Source organism: Pteropus vampyrus, unplaced genomic scaffold (assembly GCF_000151845.1).
Source record: "Pteropus vampyrus isolate Shadow unplaced genomic scaffold, Pvam_2.0 Scaffold197, whole genome shotgun sequence".
Taxonomy (NCBI): domain Eukaryota; kingdom Metazoa; phylum Chordata; class Mammalia; order Chiroptera; family Pteropodidae; genus Pteropus; species Pteropus vampyrus.
The window spans coordinates 970,356-987,913 of NW_011888978.1; the positions used below are offsets into that span (position 1 = coordinate 970,356).

The 17,558-nt window shown below is 48.4% G+C and overlaps 1 protein-coding gene across 3 annotated transcripts; it reads right to left on the reverse strand.

Annotated features, from left to right (window-relative positions):
- Nucleotides 1-625: 625 nt before the first annotated feature.
- Nucleotides 626-17,014, reverse strand: ARF1 (ADP ribosylation factor 1). Of its 3 annotated transcripts, none has more exons than XM_023537745.1 (5): nucleotides 16,878-17,014; nucleotides 2,485-2,669; nucleotides 2,285-2,395; nucleotides 2,084-2,208; nucleotides 626-1,955 (listed from the first exon to the last, which is right to left on the reverse strand). In XM_023537745.1, exons 2-5 carry the CDS (start codon nucleotides 2,630-2,632, stop codon nucleotides 1,794-1,796), a joined length of 546 nt encoding a protein of 181 aa, XP_023393513.1. In that variant the 5' UTR covers nucleotides 2,633-2,669; nucleotides 16,878-17,014; the 3' UTR covers nucleotides 626-1,793. The 3 variants fall into 3 exon arrangements, with proteins under 3 accessions (XP_023393513.1, XP_011370242.1, XP_011370243.1); XM_011371940.2 differs by having other exon boundaries at nucleotides 16,873-16,988; XM_011371941.2 differs by having other exon boundaries at nucleotides 16,773-16,967.
- Between the last annotated feature and the right edge of the window lie 544 nt (nucleotides 17,015-17,558).

Consider the following 17,558-nt stretch of genomic DNA (forward strand, 5'->3'; position numbering starts at 1 on the left):
AATTTTGCTGATTTTAAAGAAATGAAACTAAAAATGTTTTTCTTCAGAGCCCCAGCCCTGGTTCTCAATCTGTTAAGACTTATCTCAGGCCAGGCAGGGCACATAGGGCTGGATGCCTCGAGGGGGAAGGACACCAGGACCTTGTGGGGGGCAGGGGTGCCCAGAAGGGCCAGGTCAGAGGGATGGCCTCCAAGAAGCAGGTAGGGGGCCCACAGCACACAAATGGGCATGGGTGTGTACAACAGCAGAGGCTTCCGAAGCAGCAACATGCTGGAGGGAGGGGTTCCCATCTCTCCCCAGGAACCTCCACAAACAACTCTAGGCCTTGGTGTTTCGGGCACAACCTACATGAGGACCCTGCTGGTCCTCAAAGCTTGGCACTGCCAAGACTGGACCAGGACTAGGGGCTGGACTACCAGCAGGAAGAGACCAAGGAGGGCCACTAAGGGCAGTGGGACCCTCAACTGCCACAGTGAGGGCAAAGGGGAGGACTGGCCCAGGGAAGAGGGAAGGGTCAGAGAAGGAATGCAGTGGGTCAGGGGCTGGCAGTACTACTTAAGCTGTCCCAGCCCACATCCCAGGAGGCAGCTGTTAGTCAGTGGCACCCAAGCACTGGAAAACCATGAAATAGTTAAGAGATTTTATTCTAATAGCTATAATTACAGTGCTTGTTGTCGAAATGAAAACTGAAAACAAGTATACAAAACAGTTGATTACTAATCGTGTATTGAAAGCAGTAAGAGGTTCCACGACACCAGATAAACCAGTTCTGAGGTTTTCCCCAAGATAAAGTTTAACAGCTCCAGCTTCTTCAGTGTTTATCAAAATACAAAAGAAAAAAGTAGAAGTTGTCGTTTTTGATGGCAAATCTGACCCTTGCAGGCTGAGGGAGTGAAAGCACATGTGGGGGGGAGGGGGTTCCGAGGGGCTGGATTCCAGATGACCGGTCACCCACCCACCCGGCTCCTGCTGGTGAGAACCAGACAACCTGGAGCAAGCGAGCATGTGTGGGGACCATGGGGCTCCCACTCTGGCCAGAGCAGTCCCACCAAAGCACCCACGCTGACCCAAGGTAAGGAAGGCTGGGGTCCCTCTGTGGGGTCTGAGTGGTGGCCGCAGCCCAGCCCATCCCTGGGTGGTGGTGTAAGCACAGGTACAAGCACAAACGCTATGGGATGCGGGATGACCCAGCGACAACAGAGCCAATCACAGGGACCGTATGTGACCATGCAGAACTTATCATGGCTGGTTCTGCCCGCTGCACACTTCAGATGGGAGACAGACCATGGGTGGACTAGACTCAGGCCGTTACTGCAGAACCTGCACTAGGCACATTTCTCCCTTCTGTATGTTCAAGTGTGTCCTTATCTTGTATTTGTAACTATTTTAAAAAATGCACTGAGTTTGGATTAAAAACCAACCACCAAAATGGATCTCAACACAGATCTAAAGCTCCGAGAAGGAGCGTTGGGCTGGTCTGACAGCGACTCCTGGAGGCCCTGGGTGCCTAAAATCCCTTCTCAGTACTAAACAGTGGGTTGATTCTTTTTTACAATAAAAAAAGCTGAGTAATATTGCATAGGAGTACCAGAAACTGCCTCATTGGAAACAAGAACTATTTACATTAAATAAAAACCCGGTTGCAGGCTGCATCTGCACATGTACAGCATGGTGAAGCACACTGGGACCGACCATGGAGACAGCTTCTGGCACTCACACCACAGGGGCACGTCTGCCACATGAGAGGAAAGCGAGGGCGGAAGAGGGAGTGAGGGGGGAGAGAGGAGCGTGGCTCACTTCTGGTTCCGGAGCTGATTGGACAGCCAGTCCAGTCCCTCATAGAGCCCATCGCCACTGGTGGCACAGGTGGCCTGAATGTACCAGTTCCTGTGGCGCAGAGAGTGCAGGCCCAGCTTGTCCGTGATCTCGGCAGCATTCATGGCATTGGGGAGGTCCTGGTGAGAGGGGCGGGGCGGCATGACAACCATGGATCAGGGGAAGACTCAGACTCCTCCCCACCCCACTTGTGTCCCCTGCAGACCTCCAGCCCCTTGGGGTAGCTCGGCCACCCATAAGCACGTACCTGCTTGTTTGCAAACACGAGCAGGACAGCATCCCTGAGCTCGTCCTCTGCCAACATCCGCATGAGCTCTTCACGGGCCTCGTTTACACGTTCTCGGTCATTGCTGTCAACCACAAAAATGAGACCTGCCAAAGAGCAGGAGTCAGCACAGGTGCCAAGGAGACCCCACCTCTCCCACAGGCCATGGGCCCCTGCCCTCACCTTGTGTGTTCTGGAAGTAGTGGCGCCACAGAGGTCGGATCTTGTCCTGGCCGCCCACATCCCACACAGTGAAGCTGATGTTCTTGTACTCCACCGTCTCTACATTGAAGCCTGTAGGAGCATGGCCCCGCATGAGCACTGCCCTGAGAGAGCCTGCCCCCGAGCTGCCCCCTCTGCCCCCAGCAGCCTGGCCTCCTCACCTATGGTGGGGATGGTGGTCACGATCTCACCCAGCTTTAGTTTGTACAGGATGGTGGTCTTCCCTGCAGCGTCCAGGCCTACCATGAGAATGCGCATTTCTTTTTTGCCAAAAAGGCCCTTGAAGAGGTTCGCAAAGATATTCCCCATTCTGTAGACCGGAGGGAGTGACACTGGCCAGAAAAACCTGCAGAGACAAGGGGTCCCCAGGTCTCTTTCTGTGTTGCCCAGAGCCAGCAACTCAGAGACCACCCACCCACCCACCACAGACAAACAGACACCCTGTTTCTTTCTCCAAAATTTCAATTCCCAAAAGCTACAGAAAAAGTTCCCCCCACTGGGCCTCTCGAGTCCCCTCAATTACCCTTAGAAGGGAGAATCTGATAATCTTAGGAACAGGGCTGACAGAAATTTGAGGCAGCAGCTGCCATCATCTCAGGAACTATGCCCAAGGCCACATGGCAACTTGCCCTTAAGTTCACTCAACCTGCCTATGGGGACAATGTCTGACATAGGAAAAGGGGATGTTTACTATCTGATATCCATGGCTTTCAAACGAAAGCCAGATTCTCTCCAATCTAAAACAAAACTTTTAAGGGGCCAGAAACAACTGCAACAAGGCCCTACTGTGTCTCCCAACTGCCCCACCAAGCTCCAATGAAACACGGCCCACATACCACGTGACAAATGTAGGGGAAGCTAGAGGGCTCCCTGGCATGGACCAGAAGCCAACTTGTCTTAACATGCTGAGAGCTCAGCACTCAGCCTGCAAGCAGGACATGGGGACCGACGACACCCGGGCACTGAGTCCAAGGCACAGCAAGGACCCCAGGGGAGCACTATCGGGGGGCTCTTTCCCACCAGCAGAAGTCCCAGAGAGCAGGGGCCTCACGTAGTGCAGCAACACCCACATGCTCATGTGAGAACACACATGCTATGTCCAGGCCACACTCTCACCCCAGATTCCCCTCACTCAGCAGAGCAGAATCACTGGGACATCACCGAGCCAGCTGCAACTTAAGGTCAGAGAGCCAGCAGGAAGGGACAGGAGGCTATGTCCTAGCCGGGGGAGAGTGGGCTCTTAGAGGAGGAGTCTCTGTCTCAGACAGCCCCCAGGGCATAGGAGCTACCCAAGCCTGGCCTGGCTTCTCCAGCCTGCAGCACTTTCACGCTTCAATTATTTTATTTCCAAGCAAAGACTTATGAAAAAAGGTCACCTCAGATGCTGAAGTACCTGCCCTCAGAGGTAACCACAAGCTCCCAGTCTTTGGACTTTGGACAGGTACTGCTGGTGTCAGAGGCCAGTGGAGGACACCGTAAAGGCCTAGCATAGGCATGCCCCACCACCCCATGTCACGCTGATGATGGGCTCAGGTAGAGTCACTATGTCTCTCTGCTATAAGTTTCTTCCACCTGAGTACTGAGTGACAACATGCACATCCAGCTTATCAAATGTCCACCCTCTGGTTTCAGCACCCTGACATTTCTGGCTGAACTAGTGCCATGACAACTGTCAAATGGTGCTTTTGTATCAAGTCATTCCTTCCAGCTGTCAGCATTCTGCTGTAAGAAACCACCTTTCCTTCCCCAGGTAGTGACATGGGCGTGAACTCTCACATTCTTATTTCACTCAATGTGTCAGAACCAGCTGCCCCATTTCTCATATGATGCTCTGGTGGCCCTGGACGTCCCCAGTGGAACCCTTTCCAACTGGCTTCGGTGCACTTTGACACTTTTTAAATCTTTTTGGTTTTGAACAATATTATCTATCAAAAAAATTTAAATTTAAAAAGATCTTTACTATAACTTTTCTGCAAACAGCATGCTTCCCTAAATACAGAGAGTGAAAAACTATGGAGCACAGAACAGACTAAATGCATACACATTAATCTCAGTTCACTCCTGAAATCACTACCGATAAAGTGATGCCTAACCTATAAGGAAAAGAGAAAAGGGAGAAGACAAACCCTAGGAGCCAATGCTGTGTGGGTGGAGTCTGACCATGTGCTCAGCCCTGCAGGAGAGCAAAGGGACCTTCTTGGAACAACTCACCCTGGGGCTCTGACTCAGGTTTCCAGGCAGAAAGGGTGTGGGCGTATGCTGGGCTGGAAAGAGAGGGACTCAGTGCACAACAGGCCTCAAAGTAAGGACCTCTGTAGGCCCCCAAGACGGCCACACCCTATCTCCCTTTAAGAAGCTTCTACAAAAGTGACCAAAACAAACAAGGAATTTGGAAGGAGGCAAGACAGAGACTACTTAAAAGGGAAAAAATAATTAAACAAAACCCCTAACCCACACACATCCCCAGTATCAACAAAGAAGGGATGTGTTGCCTGGAAAACAAGAACTGGATGTTAGGACACAGTGCAGACCTGACAGCCAAAGTGAAAAATTCACCAAAAAAATGGATAAGGAAAAATTGGGATAATTTGAAAGATCAACATCTACCTTGGGCATAGTGATGACTTTTTAGATATGAAACTAAAGACAGAATCCAGGAAAGAAAATTGATAAGCTAGACTTCATGAAAATTAAACTTCTGCTCTGGGAAAGACGCTATCAAGAGAAACAAAACAAAACAAAAAACGGTTGCAAAAGACACATCAGATAAAGAACTGTCTTCCAAAAACACAAAAAGACTAGTTAAAAACCAACAATAAAAAACAGACCGCCCAATTAAAAAGTGGGCCAAAGACCTTAACAGAGAGACATCACCAAAGAAGTACACAGGTGGCAAATGCGCACATGAAAAGATGCTCCCCATCATATGTCCTCAGGGAAATGCAAATTGAAATAATGAGCTATCACTACACACCTACTAGAATGGCCAACATCTGGAACACTGACAACACCAAATGTGGGCAAGGAAGTGGGGCGAAAGGACCTCTCAGCCACTGCTGGTAGGCATGCAAAATGGTGCAGCCACTTTGGAAGACAGTTTGGTGGTTTCTTACAAAACTAAACAAACGCTTATAACACATTTCAGCAACTGGGCTCCTTGGTACTGACCCGAAGGAGCTGAAAACTTACATCCACACAAAAACCTGCACACGGATGTTTAGGCTGTTTATCCATAATTGCCGAAACTCAGGAGCCAACAAGATGTCCTTCGATATGTGAGTAAATAAACTGTTACATCCATTTGATGGAATATTATTCAGTACTAAAAAGAAATCAGCCATCAAGCCATGAAAAGACAGAGAGGAACCTTAACTGTGTGTTAGTAAGTGAAAGAGGAGGCCACACACTGGATGACTCCAACTGCCTGTCATTCTGGAAAAGGTAAGAACTACAGAGACAATAAAAGACCCATGGTTGCCAGGGGTTGTGGGGAGGGGAGGGATGACTAGGTAGAGCACAGAAGATTTTCAGGATAGTGAGACTACTCTATGTGAGACAGCAGTGGTGGATCCATGTCAGTTATCTGTCCAAACCCATAAAAGGTACAGCACCAAGAATGACCCTAACGTACACTATGGACTCTGGATGGCGACACGTCTACAGGTTCATCCGCTGAGACAAATGCACCACTCTGGGAGGGGATGTTGATCATGGGGGAGGCTGTATGCATGGGAAATCTATGTACCTTCCTCTCAATTATGCTGTGAACCTAAAACTGTTCCCCCCAAAAAAATTTTAAGAAATTTTTTTAAAAATAAATCAACATCTGGCTAAGACTGAAACTGGCCCACTTAATGCACACTAAATTCCAAAACACCAAGGGTCAACGTACCTCAAACTTAGTGTCCAGAGATCAGAGAGAAGCAATGCTTTCAATCTGTAACCCTATACCAGCCAAAGTATGGATTAGGTGTAAGGGCAGAGTAAAGATCAGGTGAGAAATGCCATGCTGCCTCAGGTGAGGGGAGGCCCAGGGTGATGGGGAAACATGTAGCAGGGGGCCGCCCACACTGCAGCATGAAGGTAAGAGTAGAGTTCCAGGAAAGTGGGAATGGGTTACCTGTGTGGTTTAAACATTGGGCTTGGCAATTCCAAGGAAACTGGAAAAACTAATGACAGGTACACAGAAAAAAAACCAAGGGTGAAAATGAACAAAAGGTGGTCACTTTAGGATGTCCTCTGGGAAAACATAAGGCAGTCACCACTTGGCTCAGCAGTGAACTCATCATGATACTGTTACCATTATTGTTAAGGCCACAACTAATGGTGTCAAGGGCCTACCCTCACCATCCAAAGCAGACATGCTCATTCAGAAATACAGAGTACAGTCAAGTGATGAAAGGGGCTGTCCTTAGGAAACAGGATAGAGGACTGCTATTTATGCTCATTTTATTGTTAAAGTATAATCTTCACAAAAACCAACAAAAACAGGCACCAGAGGTTATCTGTATCCTCCCTAACCCTCACTTGGGTGGAAGGCACATCTCCAGGTAAGCCCACCCATGTTTGGTGTCAGCCTCTGCATGCATGCCGCCCCTGCCTCTCCCCCTGGCCTGTTCGTGAGCCCTGATTACCAACAGGGTTGGTCCCCAGCCCCCCTTGGTTTTTAAACAGATCAAACAAAGCTCTGGAGCCCCGTAGGGCAAAGGAGTCATGTTTGGGGGCAGAACCAGGATGGAGAGGAGCACCAAGTCTCAGATTTAAGAAGTTATGAGACACAGCACTTGGTTTCTCCCCACTACAAACATCTGTACCAGCCCTGCACCTGGCCTGTCCCCCCAGCACTGTTTACTGCTTTGTCAGAGGTCCAGACTGAACACGACATCTGTGGTAGCAGAAAAATTCAATACTCGCCACCAGAGCCATGCCATGGCCTCTTGGCACAGGTTCCAACTTGTGGGATGCCCAGCCCATGTGCTATTTCACCTTTTCCTCCACCAGGATCCCTCGACCTCAAGTCCTGTTTTTCAGGTTTGTCATAATGATCCATCATATTAGTGAGCAGAAAAGACACTGAATTTCTCAGAACACCTGCCCCACCCACCTGAGTCTGTACCAGCTCCTGACCAATCTAGAAGATGCAAGAAGAGTCTGTGGGCTGCATTCCCGCATGCAAAGACCTACAGGGCTAACCGCCAAGGCCAACGATGGGGCCTCCCTGGGGAAAATACCCGTCCCACTCCAATATATAAATCCTATGTGACTGCTTTAGCTGGAGAAATAAGCGCACCCAAGACCTCTACCTGTGCCCTCTGCATCTCCAACAAGCCTCAGTGGTTTCAGAAGCAGGGAGGCCCTCATCTGCGATCAGAGTTGTGCAGCGTACCTCTGCAGAAGGAAAGTCTGTCAGGTTTTCGGAAACCGTTAGAGCTGATTTATGTAACAGAATCTCTATAGAGTGAACACCACAATGACCTGGACAACTGGGATCATGAGGAAGACACCACGAATTTTAAGTGAGGCCTGGGAAATAAAGTGTGACCCAGGGAGGCAGAAAGTGAGAGCCAGACTCCATTCTGCTGTGGACGCGACGGACTGCTTTGCTCTTCTCTGTAAATGGGGGTTCAAATGGATGAATTCTCTACTTGAATAAAAAGATGGGTAGCATCAGAGTTTTCGTTTTGCCTTTTTAAAAGTTTACTGAAATATAAGTTACATCCGGTAAAATGTACAGCCCAACGGTTCATCATTTGTTTGAATCTATTAAGAAAAGTAAGAAAGTAAAGATTTCTCTGAAGAACTGATATATACTACCAAACACTTTAAGTTTCATCAAGGAGCAACTGTCTCTAGCAGTCACATGTGTGTTTAGATTATCATCCATCACTCACAAGCCCAGTTCATCCATGCCACACAGGATTTAATTTTAAAGGGGGGTGGGGAATCCCCTTCGTTCACAGGTGATATGGTCTTGTTATAATTGTTGCAAACTGCTTTGTATATCACCTAGGGACTCCAGCACATCAGCTAAATAAAGCCTCAAGCCATGAACCAACACCCTGCCTGTCAGCCCGACATTGCATTTCTATAGCTCTGACATCTTTTCTGCAATTGAGTAGTGCATTGTATTTTATCACTATTTTACAAAAATTAGTGTAAGAGGAGAACTTAATGTACCAATACTAGTGATAAGTAGATACACCTCACAGTCTAACACAATTGTCACAAAGATATGCACAAACACACTCAGAATACTCAGCCTGGGACACTTAATGGATCTAATTAAGCTGACAGAACTGTCTTTTCTTCTCATTCACATATAATTGACATATACATTGTATTAGTTTCAGGTGTACAACACAATGAAGTGATATGTGCAAATGTTGTGAAATGATCACCACAATGAGTCTAGTTATCATCAGTTCAGTTATATTTTTTTCTTGTGATAAGAACTTTTAAGACCTACATTAGCAACTTTCAGATGTGCAACACAGTATTGTTCACTATAGCAACCACCCCACACAGTACATTCCAGGACTTACTTAGATCTAGAAATTTGTAGCCCCTGACCCCCCTCCCTCCCCTGATCTGGAACCTTAAATAAACAGAAGATCTGGAACTTTAAATAAACAGAAGAACACCCACAATACTCCCAAACTGTATAATTCTGGTCACCAAAAGAAATAAAACTTTCAGGATGTTTCTGCAGGAATCTATCAAGCACCAGGCTGGCCTCTCTGCAGGACTCCTGCTCCCCCACCGGCCAAGGCCTGCATCCTAATGCTGGAGGGCTGGTCTCCAACACATCCTAGCTTTGCACACCACCTCCCACACCTGAAAGAGGGCACTACCTGTGAGGTCCAACTCTCAGGAGGAGCAACCACTGAAACTTAATTTAGACTACTCTTTGCAGGTTAAGATTCAAGGTAAAATCTTTAAAATGACAGCTAGAAATGAGTTTCATTCATGAATGTGGCTCTTGTTCTACAGTAACACGAACACCCAAGAACCCCTGTCACTAACTGAACAGACATACACCAACCACAAGGCCCACATGGGAAAAGCTTAACAGCAATTAATCCTACTCATCACTAACTACAAAAAAACAAAGCCTTTAATCGATGAACATGTTTATATTTTGTAGTTCCCCCTCATTTAGTCTTAAAGTTTCACTTACTATTTTTTAACATAACTGACCTCAAAGCAATTCACCAAACACTAATTATGTTCTGAAATCCAGAGGGGGCAAATACTCAGGTGGGCTAACAACATGAAAACAATATCCACGTGGGACACTGAACCCAAATGAAACCAGGATGGAGACCCAAAGCTAAGGCCTTGTTCAGAACTGCACCAGGAATAGCTCTCGCAGCTCTGTGCAACTGTCCTCATGGCAGACAATGGCTGTTCCTGTCTTCCTCTCCCTGATTTGTCCCTGGGAGGAGATCTTCCAGAATAAATCTACATTCCTGGCCCCCTGCAGCCATGCAGGCCCATCTGAGTATTCTGGTCTGTGAGATGGGGAAAAAGTGATGGACTAGATTCCAGGTCCTGCAGGCCTGGTGGTGGCCACCTGCATACTGGACCCTAATGAGCACCTCTACCCTGGCAGTAAGGATGTAGATACCCCTGTCTGACTGATACCAAATGTAGTTAAGACTGAAGGAACTTGTTACTAGAAAAAAATTAAAGAGCAAAAATACAATTTTGCATCAACCGACAACATAAAATGTACAACAAATCAGATTGAAAAATGGAGAAAACTAATTTATGACTAAAATGCAAAGTGGGATTTGAAAAACCATGGGCAACTTTAAGGCACTCAGCCACCCTGAAAAGTGTCCTACCACCTAATTTTGCAGATAATTAGTAGTTCTTCGGAAGTTTCAGAATTGTCTTTCAATCCAATCCCGTGGGAACCAGAGGACCAACAGGTGAGATCGGCTTGGAGAGCCTCAGCAAGTTGCTTAGGTGTGTCCTGACCCCAGTGCCCTTACCACACCCTGATTCTCTATGCTGTGCCCACGGAGCCCTTTGCTTAACCTCTGAAGCCAAGCTCTGAGACTACCAATTTCCACAGGAAATGGTCTTTTCCTCTCTATTCTTCTCAGTGCACCCTTTACCTCGACACATGACAGTACTCAGCAAAGGAGTAGCTATGCCAGGAGAATAGCACCGGGCACTGAGGTCAATGACACTCAGTGAACCCAGCTGACCAAGGGCAAAACTGGAGGGCTGCAACAAGTGTCTGCCTTCCACCCACCTTATTGGTAAACTAGGTCTTAGAGGCCCCTGGGCCAAGCAACGTCAAAGTGATACTGGGGCCCTCTCAATGCAGACACACACACACATTCAGATGGGAAGCCCCCACATTCCTGACAGAGAAGGTTGGCGCACCGGTCACAAAACAGTCCTGGGTTTCAGTTCTAGTACTGAGAACATGAAAAGAGAAAACAATTCAGGATTCTGATTTCTGTTGTGAAGTAAATCACATTCGTTTCTTGATGTCATCCCACTTATGATGTGGTCACCGCAAACACGCTGCAGACTCTGCAGTCATCATGTAGTGGCCATCACGTAGACACAGGCCCTCCCCAGCACAGGGGTGGGGCTCGCTTCGCAATCTCGAAGAGAAAGGGAACTGCAACCTCAGAGACCCTCCAAGTGCTCAGAGCAACAGGCAGACCTGAGGCTTTCTCACCTGGGGGCTTTGGTGAGCGTTTAAGCCAATCTCCAAAATTTGATTTTTGCCTTCAGGGAACTTTCATTTTGAAAACAAAAATTTAAAAACTACAACCCCAACCCTTTATCTGAGAGCCAGCCTCTGGAGGACACAGAAGTGGAAAGTGTAGCGTGAGCTGAAGCCTCTGTTGGATCCCCCCACCTTTGAGGCAAGCCCTCCCACCACCAGACCTGCCCCCCACCTCCTGTGACCTTTGCAACACTCAGAGTCTCAGGATGCACTCTGCCTCCCCTTGCTTGAGAGGCCACAGCAACCTGTCAACAGGCCTCTTCCAACTTCTGGTCACACTTCAGATAGGGAAGCCCTAGTGGCAGGGTTATCTCACACACATGCTCACACCATGCTCTGCTTAAAACCTCCCAGCGGTTCCACTACGCTCTGTGTCTTGCACTTTCACACCCCAACACCGCCCCCTTTCAGCCATTCGCTCGCAGGGGAGTACCACTCCTACACATAACCCCCATTTTTCTATTCCCCACTAGACATTCTCTCTTACCCCCGGACCCCAATCCCATTATTCCCTAGACACCCAGATCTCCCACCAAAATCTAACCCTCCAACATAAAGGGCCTGTCCTTCTCCACGTTAAACCTGAAAAACTTCTTCCCAGCTCCTTAGACCCCAAACCGGAGACAGCCACAATCCCTCTCTCTTTCATCTCCGAATGTGTCTGCTTTACCAGCAAGTCCCACCTCTCTCCCCTTGAATGGTGCACCCCTACCATCACTCACCTCTACCACAGAGTAGTCATCTCATTTCCCCTCTGGAACCTCAATAGCCTGTTGGATAAATCAGATGACTGAACACCACACGCTAAGTCAGGGTCTATACACAGGTCCGAATCGGCACTCCATTGGTGTTTCATAAAGCCATTTCGCAAGGAAGCTAGCATACAACACAACCAACATATGCACTGACTGCAAATCACCCAATACATTTCCTAACTGTAATGTAACAGGGAAATGAAGGACAGTGACTTAGAATAAAATGCGTGCTTCAATGTCAGGCACGACCATGCCGCCAGCTCAAGGAGGCTTTCAGAGAACCAGCTCACAGAGCCTGCTACGATGCCCATTGCTGGGGCTGGCACCTCAAACACTCAGGGCCTGGTGTTCCCGTGGAGCAGAAAGAGAAAGCAATTCATGGTAAGGTTTTGCAAAGAACAAATTCCCCCCCACCCATGATTTACAAGGAAGCTGTTTTTCTGGAAAATTCAGCAAGTCTATTAAAACCATGCAAAAAAAAAAAAAAAAAGTGTTGCCTCTGTATATAAACCAGAATTAGCATTAAGACGAAATTCACACAGAATGCATTCTTGCAGCTCTCACAAATTCCCCAAATACTCTTCTGGAGAGCCAGCCCCTCCAAGGCCCACTGGCACACACGAGCAGGCTTCCCTCCCTTCTTCACTCACTCTGCTACTGGCAGATTTCCAAAACCACCCCAGGGCCTCTGCATTCACTGCTCCTCTGCCTGGGAGAAGCTTCCTGTTTCTCCCACAGACCCACAGGAACCCTGCTCCCCCACACCTCTTATCCCCAGCTCATGCCCCACCCTCCTCACAGGCCACAGGCACTTAACGCCTGCCCCTTTCCTGTGTTCTCTTAGCCTGCCTTCTCATTCTGCTCAGTGCCAGGGCCCTGCATCCTGACCCAGCTCCTCACTCTGCCAATGGGGCCTCCTGTGCCCAGAACTCACCTTCTTTCCTGCCCCCACCACCTATCTCCCACCACCGGTACTTCCCTGGGTGACACTCAAAAGAGTCACCATCAAAGAAAGGAGAAAATAAGTGTAAAAGAGCATTCACCAGGGTCCTTAGGGATTAAAAACCAAATATATGAATCATACCTGTCTGCAAATATGGTTTTCCTAAAAATTAGTTTGTCAAGAAAACGCTATCAAGTCAACAATGAATTTCATGCTGGTTTAAAATTATATGTGATTGGTGGTCTGAACATTCCTTTGACATTCCAGTGAGACCAAAGCTGTGGAGACAGTGTGACTGACCACTCAGGGCAAAGGTGAGCATCCCAGCAATGTCCAGTACATAGGTGAAGTATGTGCACAATCTGCTTCCTATACCTGCCCTCAGGTGCCTGCAACTGGTGACTCAGAATACATTTTCACTGATCTCCCCAGGAACTGGCAAGATCCTACAACACTTTGATAGAAGAGAAATGCCAAAAGCTGTAATTATTTTGAGCAAAGATTCACCACCAAAAGTGACAAAAGATGTAGCATTTTAAATATAAATTAATGAATCCAATCAGTTAATTAGAAACTGCATGCTCCCCTACAGAGGAGAGGAAATGTCACAGGAAAACACTGTTAACAGCAATTTTAAAAAGACTTCTCTTGTTCTGAATCCTATGATCAAAATGCTGGCACATATAACTTTGCTTTCATTCCCACTCTTCATGAATGAGTCAAGGCAGAGTCTTGAAATTGTTTTCTTGACCATTTGTATCTCAGCACAACTGATGGGATATTTAAAAAAAACTTCATGTTAAAAAAAAATTGCAGAATCTTAAGAGAGTTACAACTCTAAGCTTCCTGTTTAGCTCTCAAACATGGAAATACAAAAATTATCTGACGTATAATACAAACTGAAAGACTTTAACTATTTTACATGACTTGCTAGCATCCCTTTGAGGAACAAAGCTTAAATTCTGATTAAACATTAATTAACGTTTCCAAAATGTACTATGCGCTTTAACTTCTGAAAATGTGCATGGATCATACCTGGGCCTCCCATTAATTTATGCCTTATACTAACAATCATCTCTGTGGCCTCAGAAGGTGTGTAAAAACATTTACCTCCTAAACAAAACCACTCCCAATTGCTATGTGTAAAATCTGCCTTTTTTTGGGTCTCTTCCCTTTCTATGACAGGTTGCCAAGCTCTTGTTGCTACTGTGCACAAACAAACAAACAAACAAACAGGAAACAAGGGTCTGTTAGGGACAAGGCGGTCAGGTTTCTGCATCAGACAGACGCACCATTCTTTCCAACTCATGTAAGGAAGCTGGGGTGACAGGACCCTGGGAGAGGGCCTAAGAGACTTTCCTAGATTAAAGAGCTTTGATGTTTTTGTGTTAAATTTTGCCACTCTTCCCCCCAGCTAATCAGACCATCTGATCCATCTGAGAATTCTGAACTACTCTCCAGAATGTGATACAACTATAGTTGTGACAGATGTAGTGCAAATATATTTAAATTTTCTAACAGAAAAGGATAGAACCCAGGGATGAAGAAATAGAGCTGTGTAATATGTGTGACCTGGAGTCCTCCCACCCACACACACTCACACATCCCCAAGCCGTCCTTTACTTGCCAGTAGGAAGGTTACACCCAACTCACTGGTAGGTCAAAATTGTTTCCAAAAGACCACTTCAGATGGTGCTTGGAGGACATCTCTAACACCATCCACACCAGGAAGGAGCAGACAAAGTGCAAGAGATAAGTTACCCAATTTTAAGATCTCAAATGAAGGGAATTTTTCATGCTTCCCAACCGCCTCTGACAGATGTGCATTTCATTTCCATTCACCTAATTCTACAAAGGTTGGAAGATCAAAGGGGAGAATACTGATGAGACAACATGCACAGAGACGGTTGTGAATGGTATGGCAAGCCCAGGATAGAGACAGCACCGGCTCAGTAAACGATCACAACCCTTAACTTAGGAGGCTGCGGAAATGCTCGGTAAGCCTGAACTGTGGTCAAGAGCAGATTTAAATCCACATGTAAAGGCAATATTCAATATGGAGAATCTGAAGAATATTAACTCAGCTCTCTCAAATCAAGTTAACATACAACTGACGAACTTGCACATGGTTTTTCCCTTTTTAGGTTTATTCTTGTGCCATTTGACTCTGGATACCACCCCAGAGGCCGATGGTCCACACGGCATTCCACTGAAGTCTACAGATAAATCAAAATGTACCTTCCTGTAGTTTCAAGCCTGCCTGGTCTTTGGCAGAGGCAGCTTAGCAAGGCTGAATGTCCTCTTCATATTGTGCAAGAGGCAAAGTATATAACTAGACCACATGATTTAAAAAACCAGAACTGTGAAGAGCACAGAACCAGTTTTTGCTTTATAACTTTCTCTCTGTGATGAACAGACAGCATGTGAGTCAGCTATGATCCAAACCAACTATTTTAGTCTTTTTGAAGCAGCAATCCTGAGTACTTATACCTGAAGATAGCCCTTACAGGAAACAGCATGTTTCTCATGCCCAAGTGATATGGATTTACTTTCAACAGGACATTTCTGAAGACAATTGACACCTGTGAGAAGGCACAGCTATGTTATGCTAATGAGAGAGGAAACCTTTGTGGGAAAGAAACAGCACACTCTTAACAAAGTGGCCAGATTTGTGATTAACATATACATACTTAATTCCTCTTAATTTTGAGCCCAGCTAGCTAGTATCACCATGTATTCAAGTTTTTACAGTTTTGGCTACTCAGTTTTGGAGGTTGCTCAAAACACTAAGTGAGGACACCACACTCACAGCCCCATGTGTTAGATACTGCGAATTGCCAAGGTAGAGGGCCACAATGCACCCTAGCATCTCACACTCCTTGGGACACAGACACAGCTGGAAACGCAGGACCCATCATGCAAACAGCTGGCAGAAAAAAAGTGCTGACCACTAGTTCTGAACTAGAACTAGAGCTGACCACTGGAACACCAGTAGTGGCACCAACTACACAACTCTCAACAGTGACTTCCCAGACCACCCCAAAGCGTTTTGAATTCCCTCTTTTCAATCCAATGACTTGTGCAATTCCGCTCAATTAATTTAAAACAGCAACTTGGTGTTCCAAAAAATGAGAGTGCCATCTAGCTCAGAAGTGCTGTCTGAGCTTACTAGCTATAAGTAACCGGCAAACTACAATTTTACACGCTGTAATCATTTCGATTGTGCAACAAAAAAGTGTTAGCGCTCTGCTAGAAAGGCAGCCTCGACCACGGACCAGTCGTCCCATAGATAAAGATTCACCAGCTCGTAAGAGTGTTCTCATCTCTGCCAACGGAGCCCAGGAAGCAACAAGCTTTGACAAAGGGGCCCGGCACAGGCGCTCCCACTCGGACCCCAGGCCCTGGCCTCCCAGGACGGCTCAGGCACCCGGGCCCCACCCTGCCCGTCCTGTCCTCGGAGCAAACAGGAACTAGGCTCAAACCCTGGCCACTGTGTGACCTTGGCAGCGTCCCGGGCCACAGGCCTCAGTTTCCTGGTCCTTGAGACCCCGAGGAGTGAGGCTCAGCACCAAGCGGGGCTTCCTCGGGATCCTGTGGCCCAGCCGGACTTCCGGTCACCCGCCCTGGAAGCTCAAGGGGGCGCAGACCAGTGGCGGGGGCTCGGAGGACGGTAGGGAGTGACCCCAGCTCCGGCTTGGTCTCAACTCGGCCCCAGCCTCAACTTCAACATGACCCTTGGCGGGCGACTAACCCTGGCCCCAACCTCCGCCCCCGCCCGGCCTCGACTCACAGTCCAGTCTTCTGCGCCCGCCTCGGCCCCCAGATTAGCCTCGAACCCCGAATCAGCCTCGCCTCAGCCCTCACCGTCCTGGGCTCGTCTCGGTCCCCACCTCGGATTCGCTTCAGACTTAGTCCCCAGCCTCCCCTCGCTTCAACCTCGGCCTCACCATGGCTCCCGGCTCGGCCTCGCCTCCGCCCCGGCCTCGCCCCGGCCCTTACCACGGCACTCGGCCTCACTTAGGCCTTCTCCGCCTCGCCGCCCTCGCCGCAGTAGGCAGAGATTCCTGCAGCCCAGGCCTGCCCCAGCCCCGGCGCCCACCTCACCCTCGGCGGCCGCGGCGTTAATGCTGCTCCGAGCCAGGCGTTGGTTTCGCTCCCACAAGATGGCGGTTCTGACGGCGGCCACGTCAGTGCCTGCTGCCGCAGGGTACGCTGGGGAATGGGGATGGCCACCCACGCCCCGCCCACTCGCCGCCGCGGCGCTCACGCGCAGACTCCCAGTGGAGGGCGGGCGGGAGTGCAGCATGGAGACGACGCCCCGCCTGCCGCCGCGCGTGCGCTCCCTCACCTCTGCGCATGCGCATCATCACCCCCTACCCGCGGGGCGAAGTCTTTGCGTCTGCGCCTTGCGTCGCTGTGGGGGGCTGCATATGGAAATCACAACCCATTTAGCGGATGCGGAGGGTGAAGCTCGAGTAGGTCCTTCCGTTCTGGAGCGGCGACTCTGAGATGTCAGACAGCTTCCTCGGCCAGGGATTCCCCACGGTCAGGCCGGCCCCCTGGTATTGTGGAAACTGTTGCCACCAGTAGGCGACCATCGGGGATAGGGGGTTCCCTGGGGCTCCCGTCCCCTGGAGATACCGCTGTGACCCATGCAGCCCAGTGCGCACCGGACAGCCTATGCGGGGAATCGGCCACCAGATCAAATAAAGAAACCGTACAGTAGCAGATGCCAAGCAAGAGGACCCCTCCTCCGAGAAACCTCTCTGGGTTAATCAGAAGGGA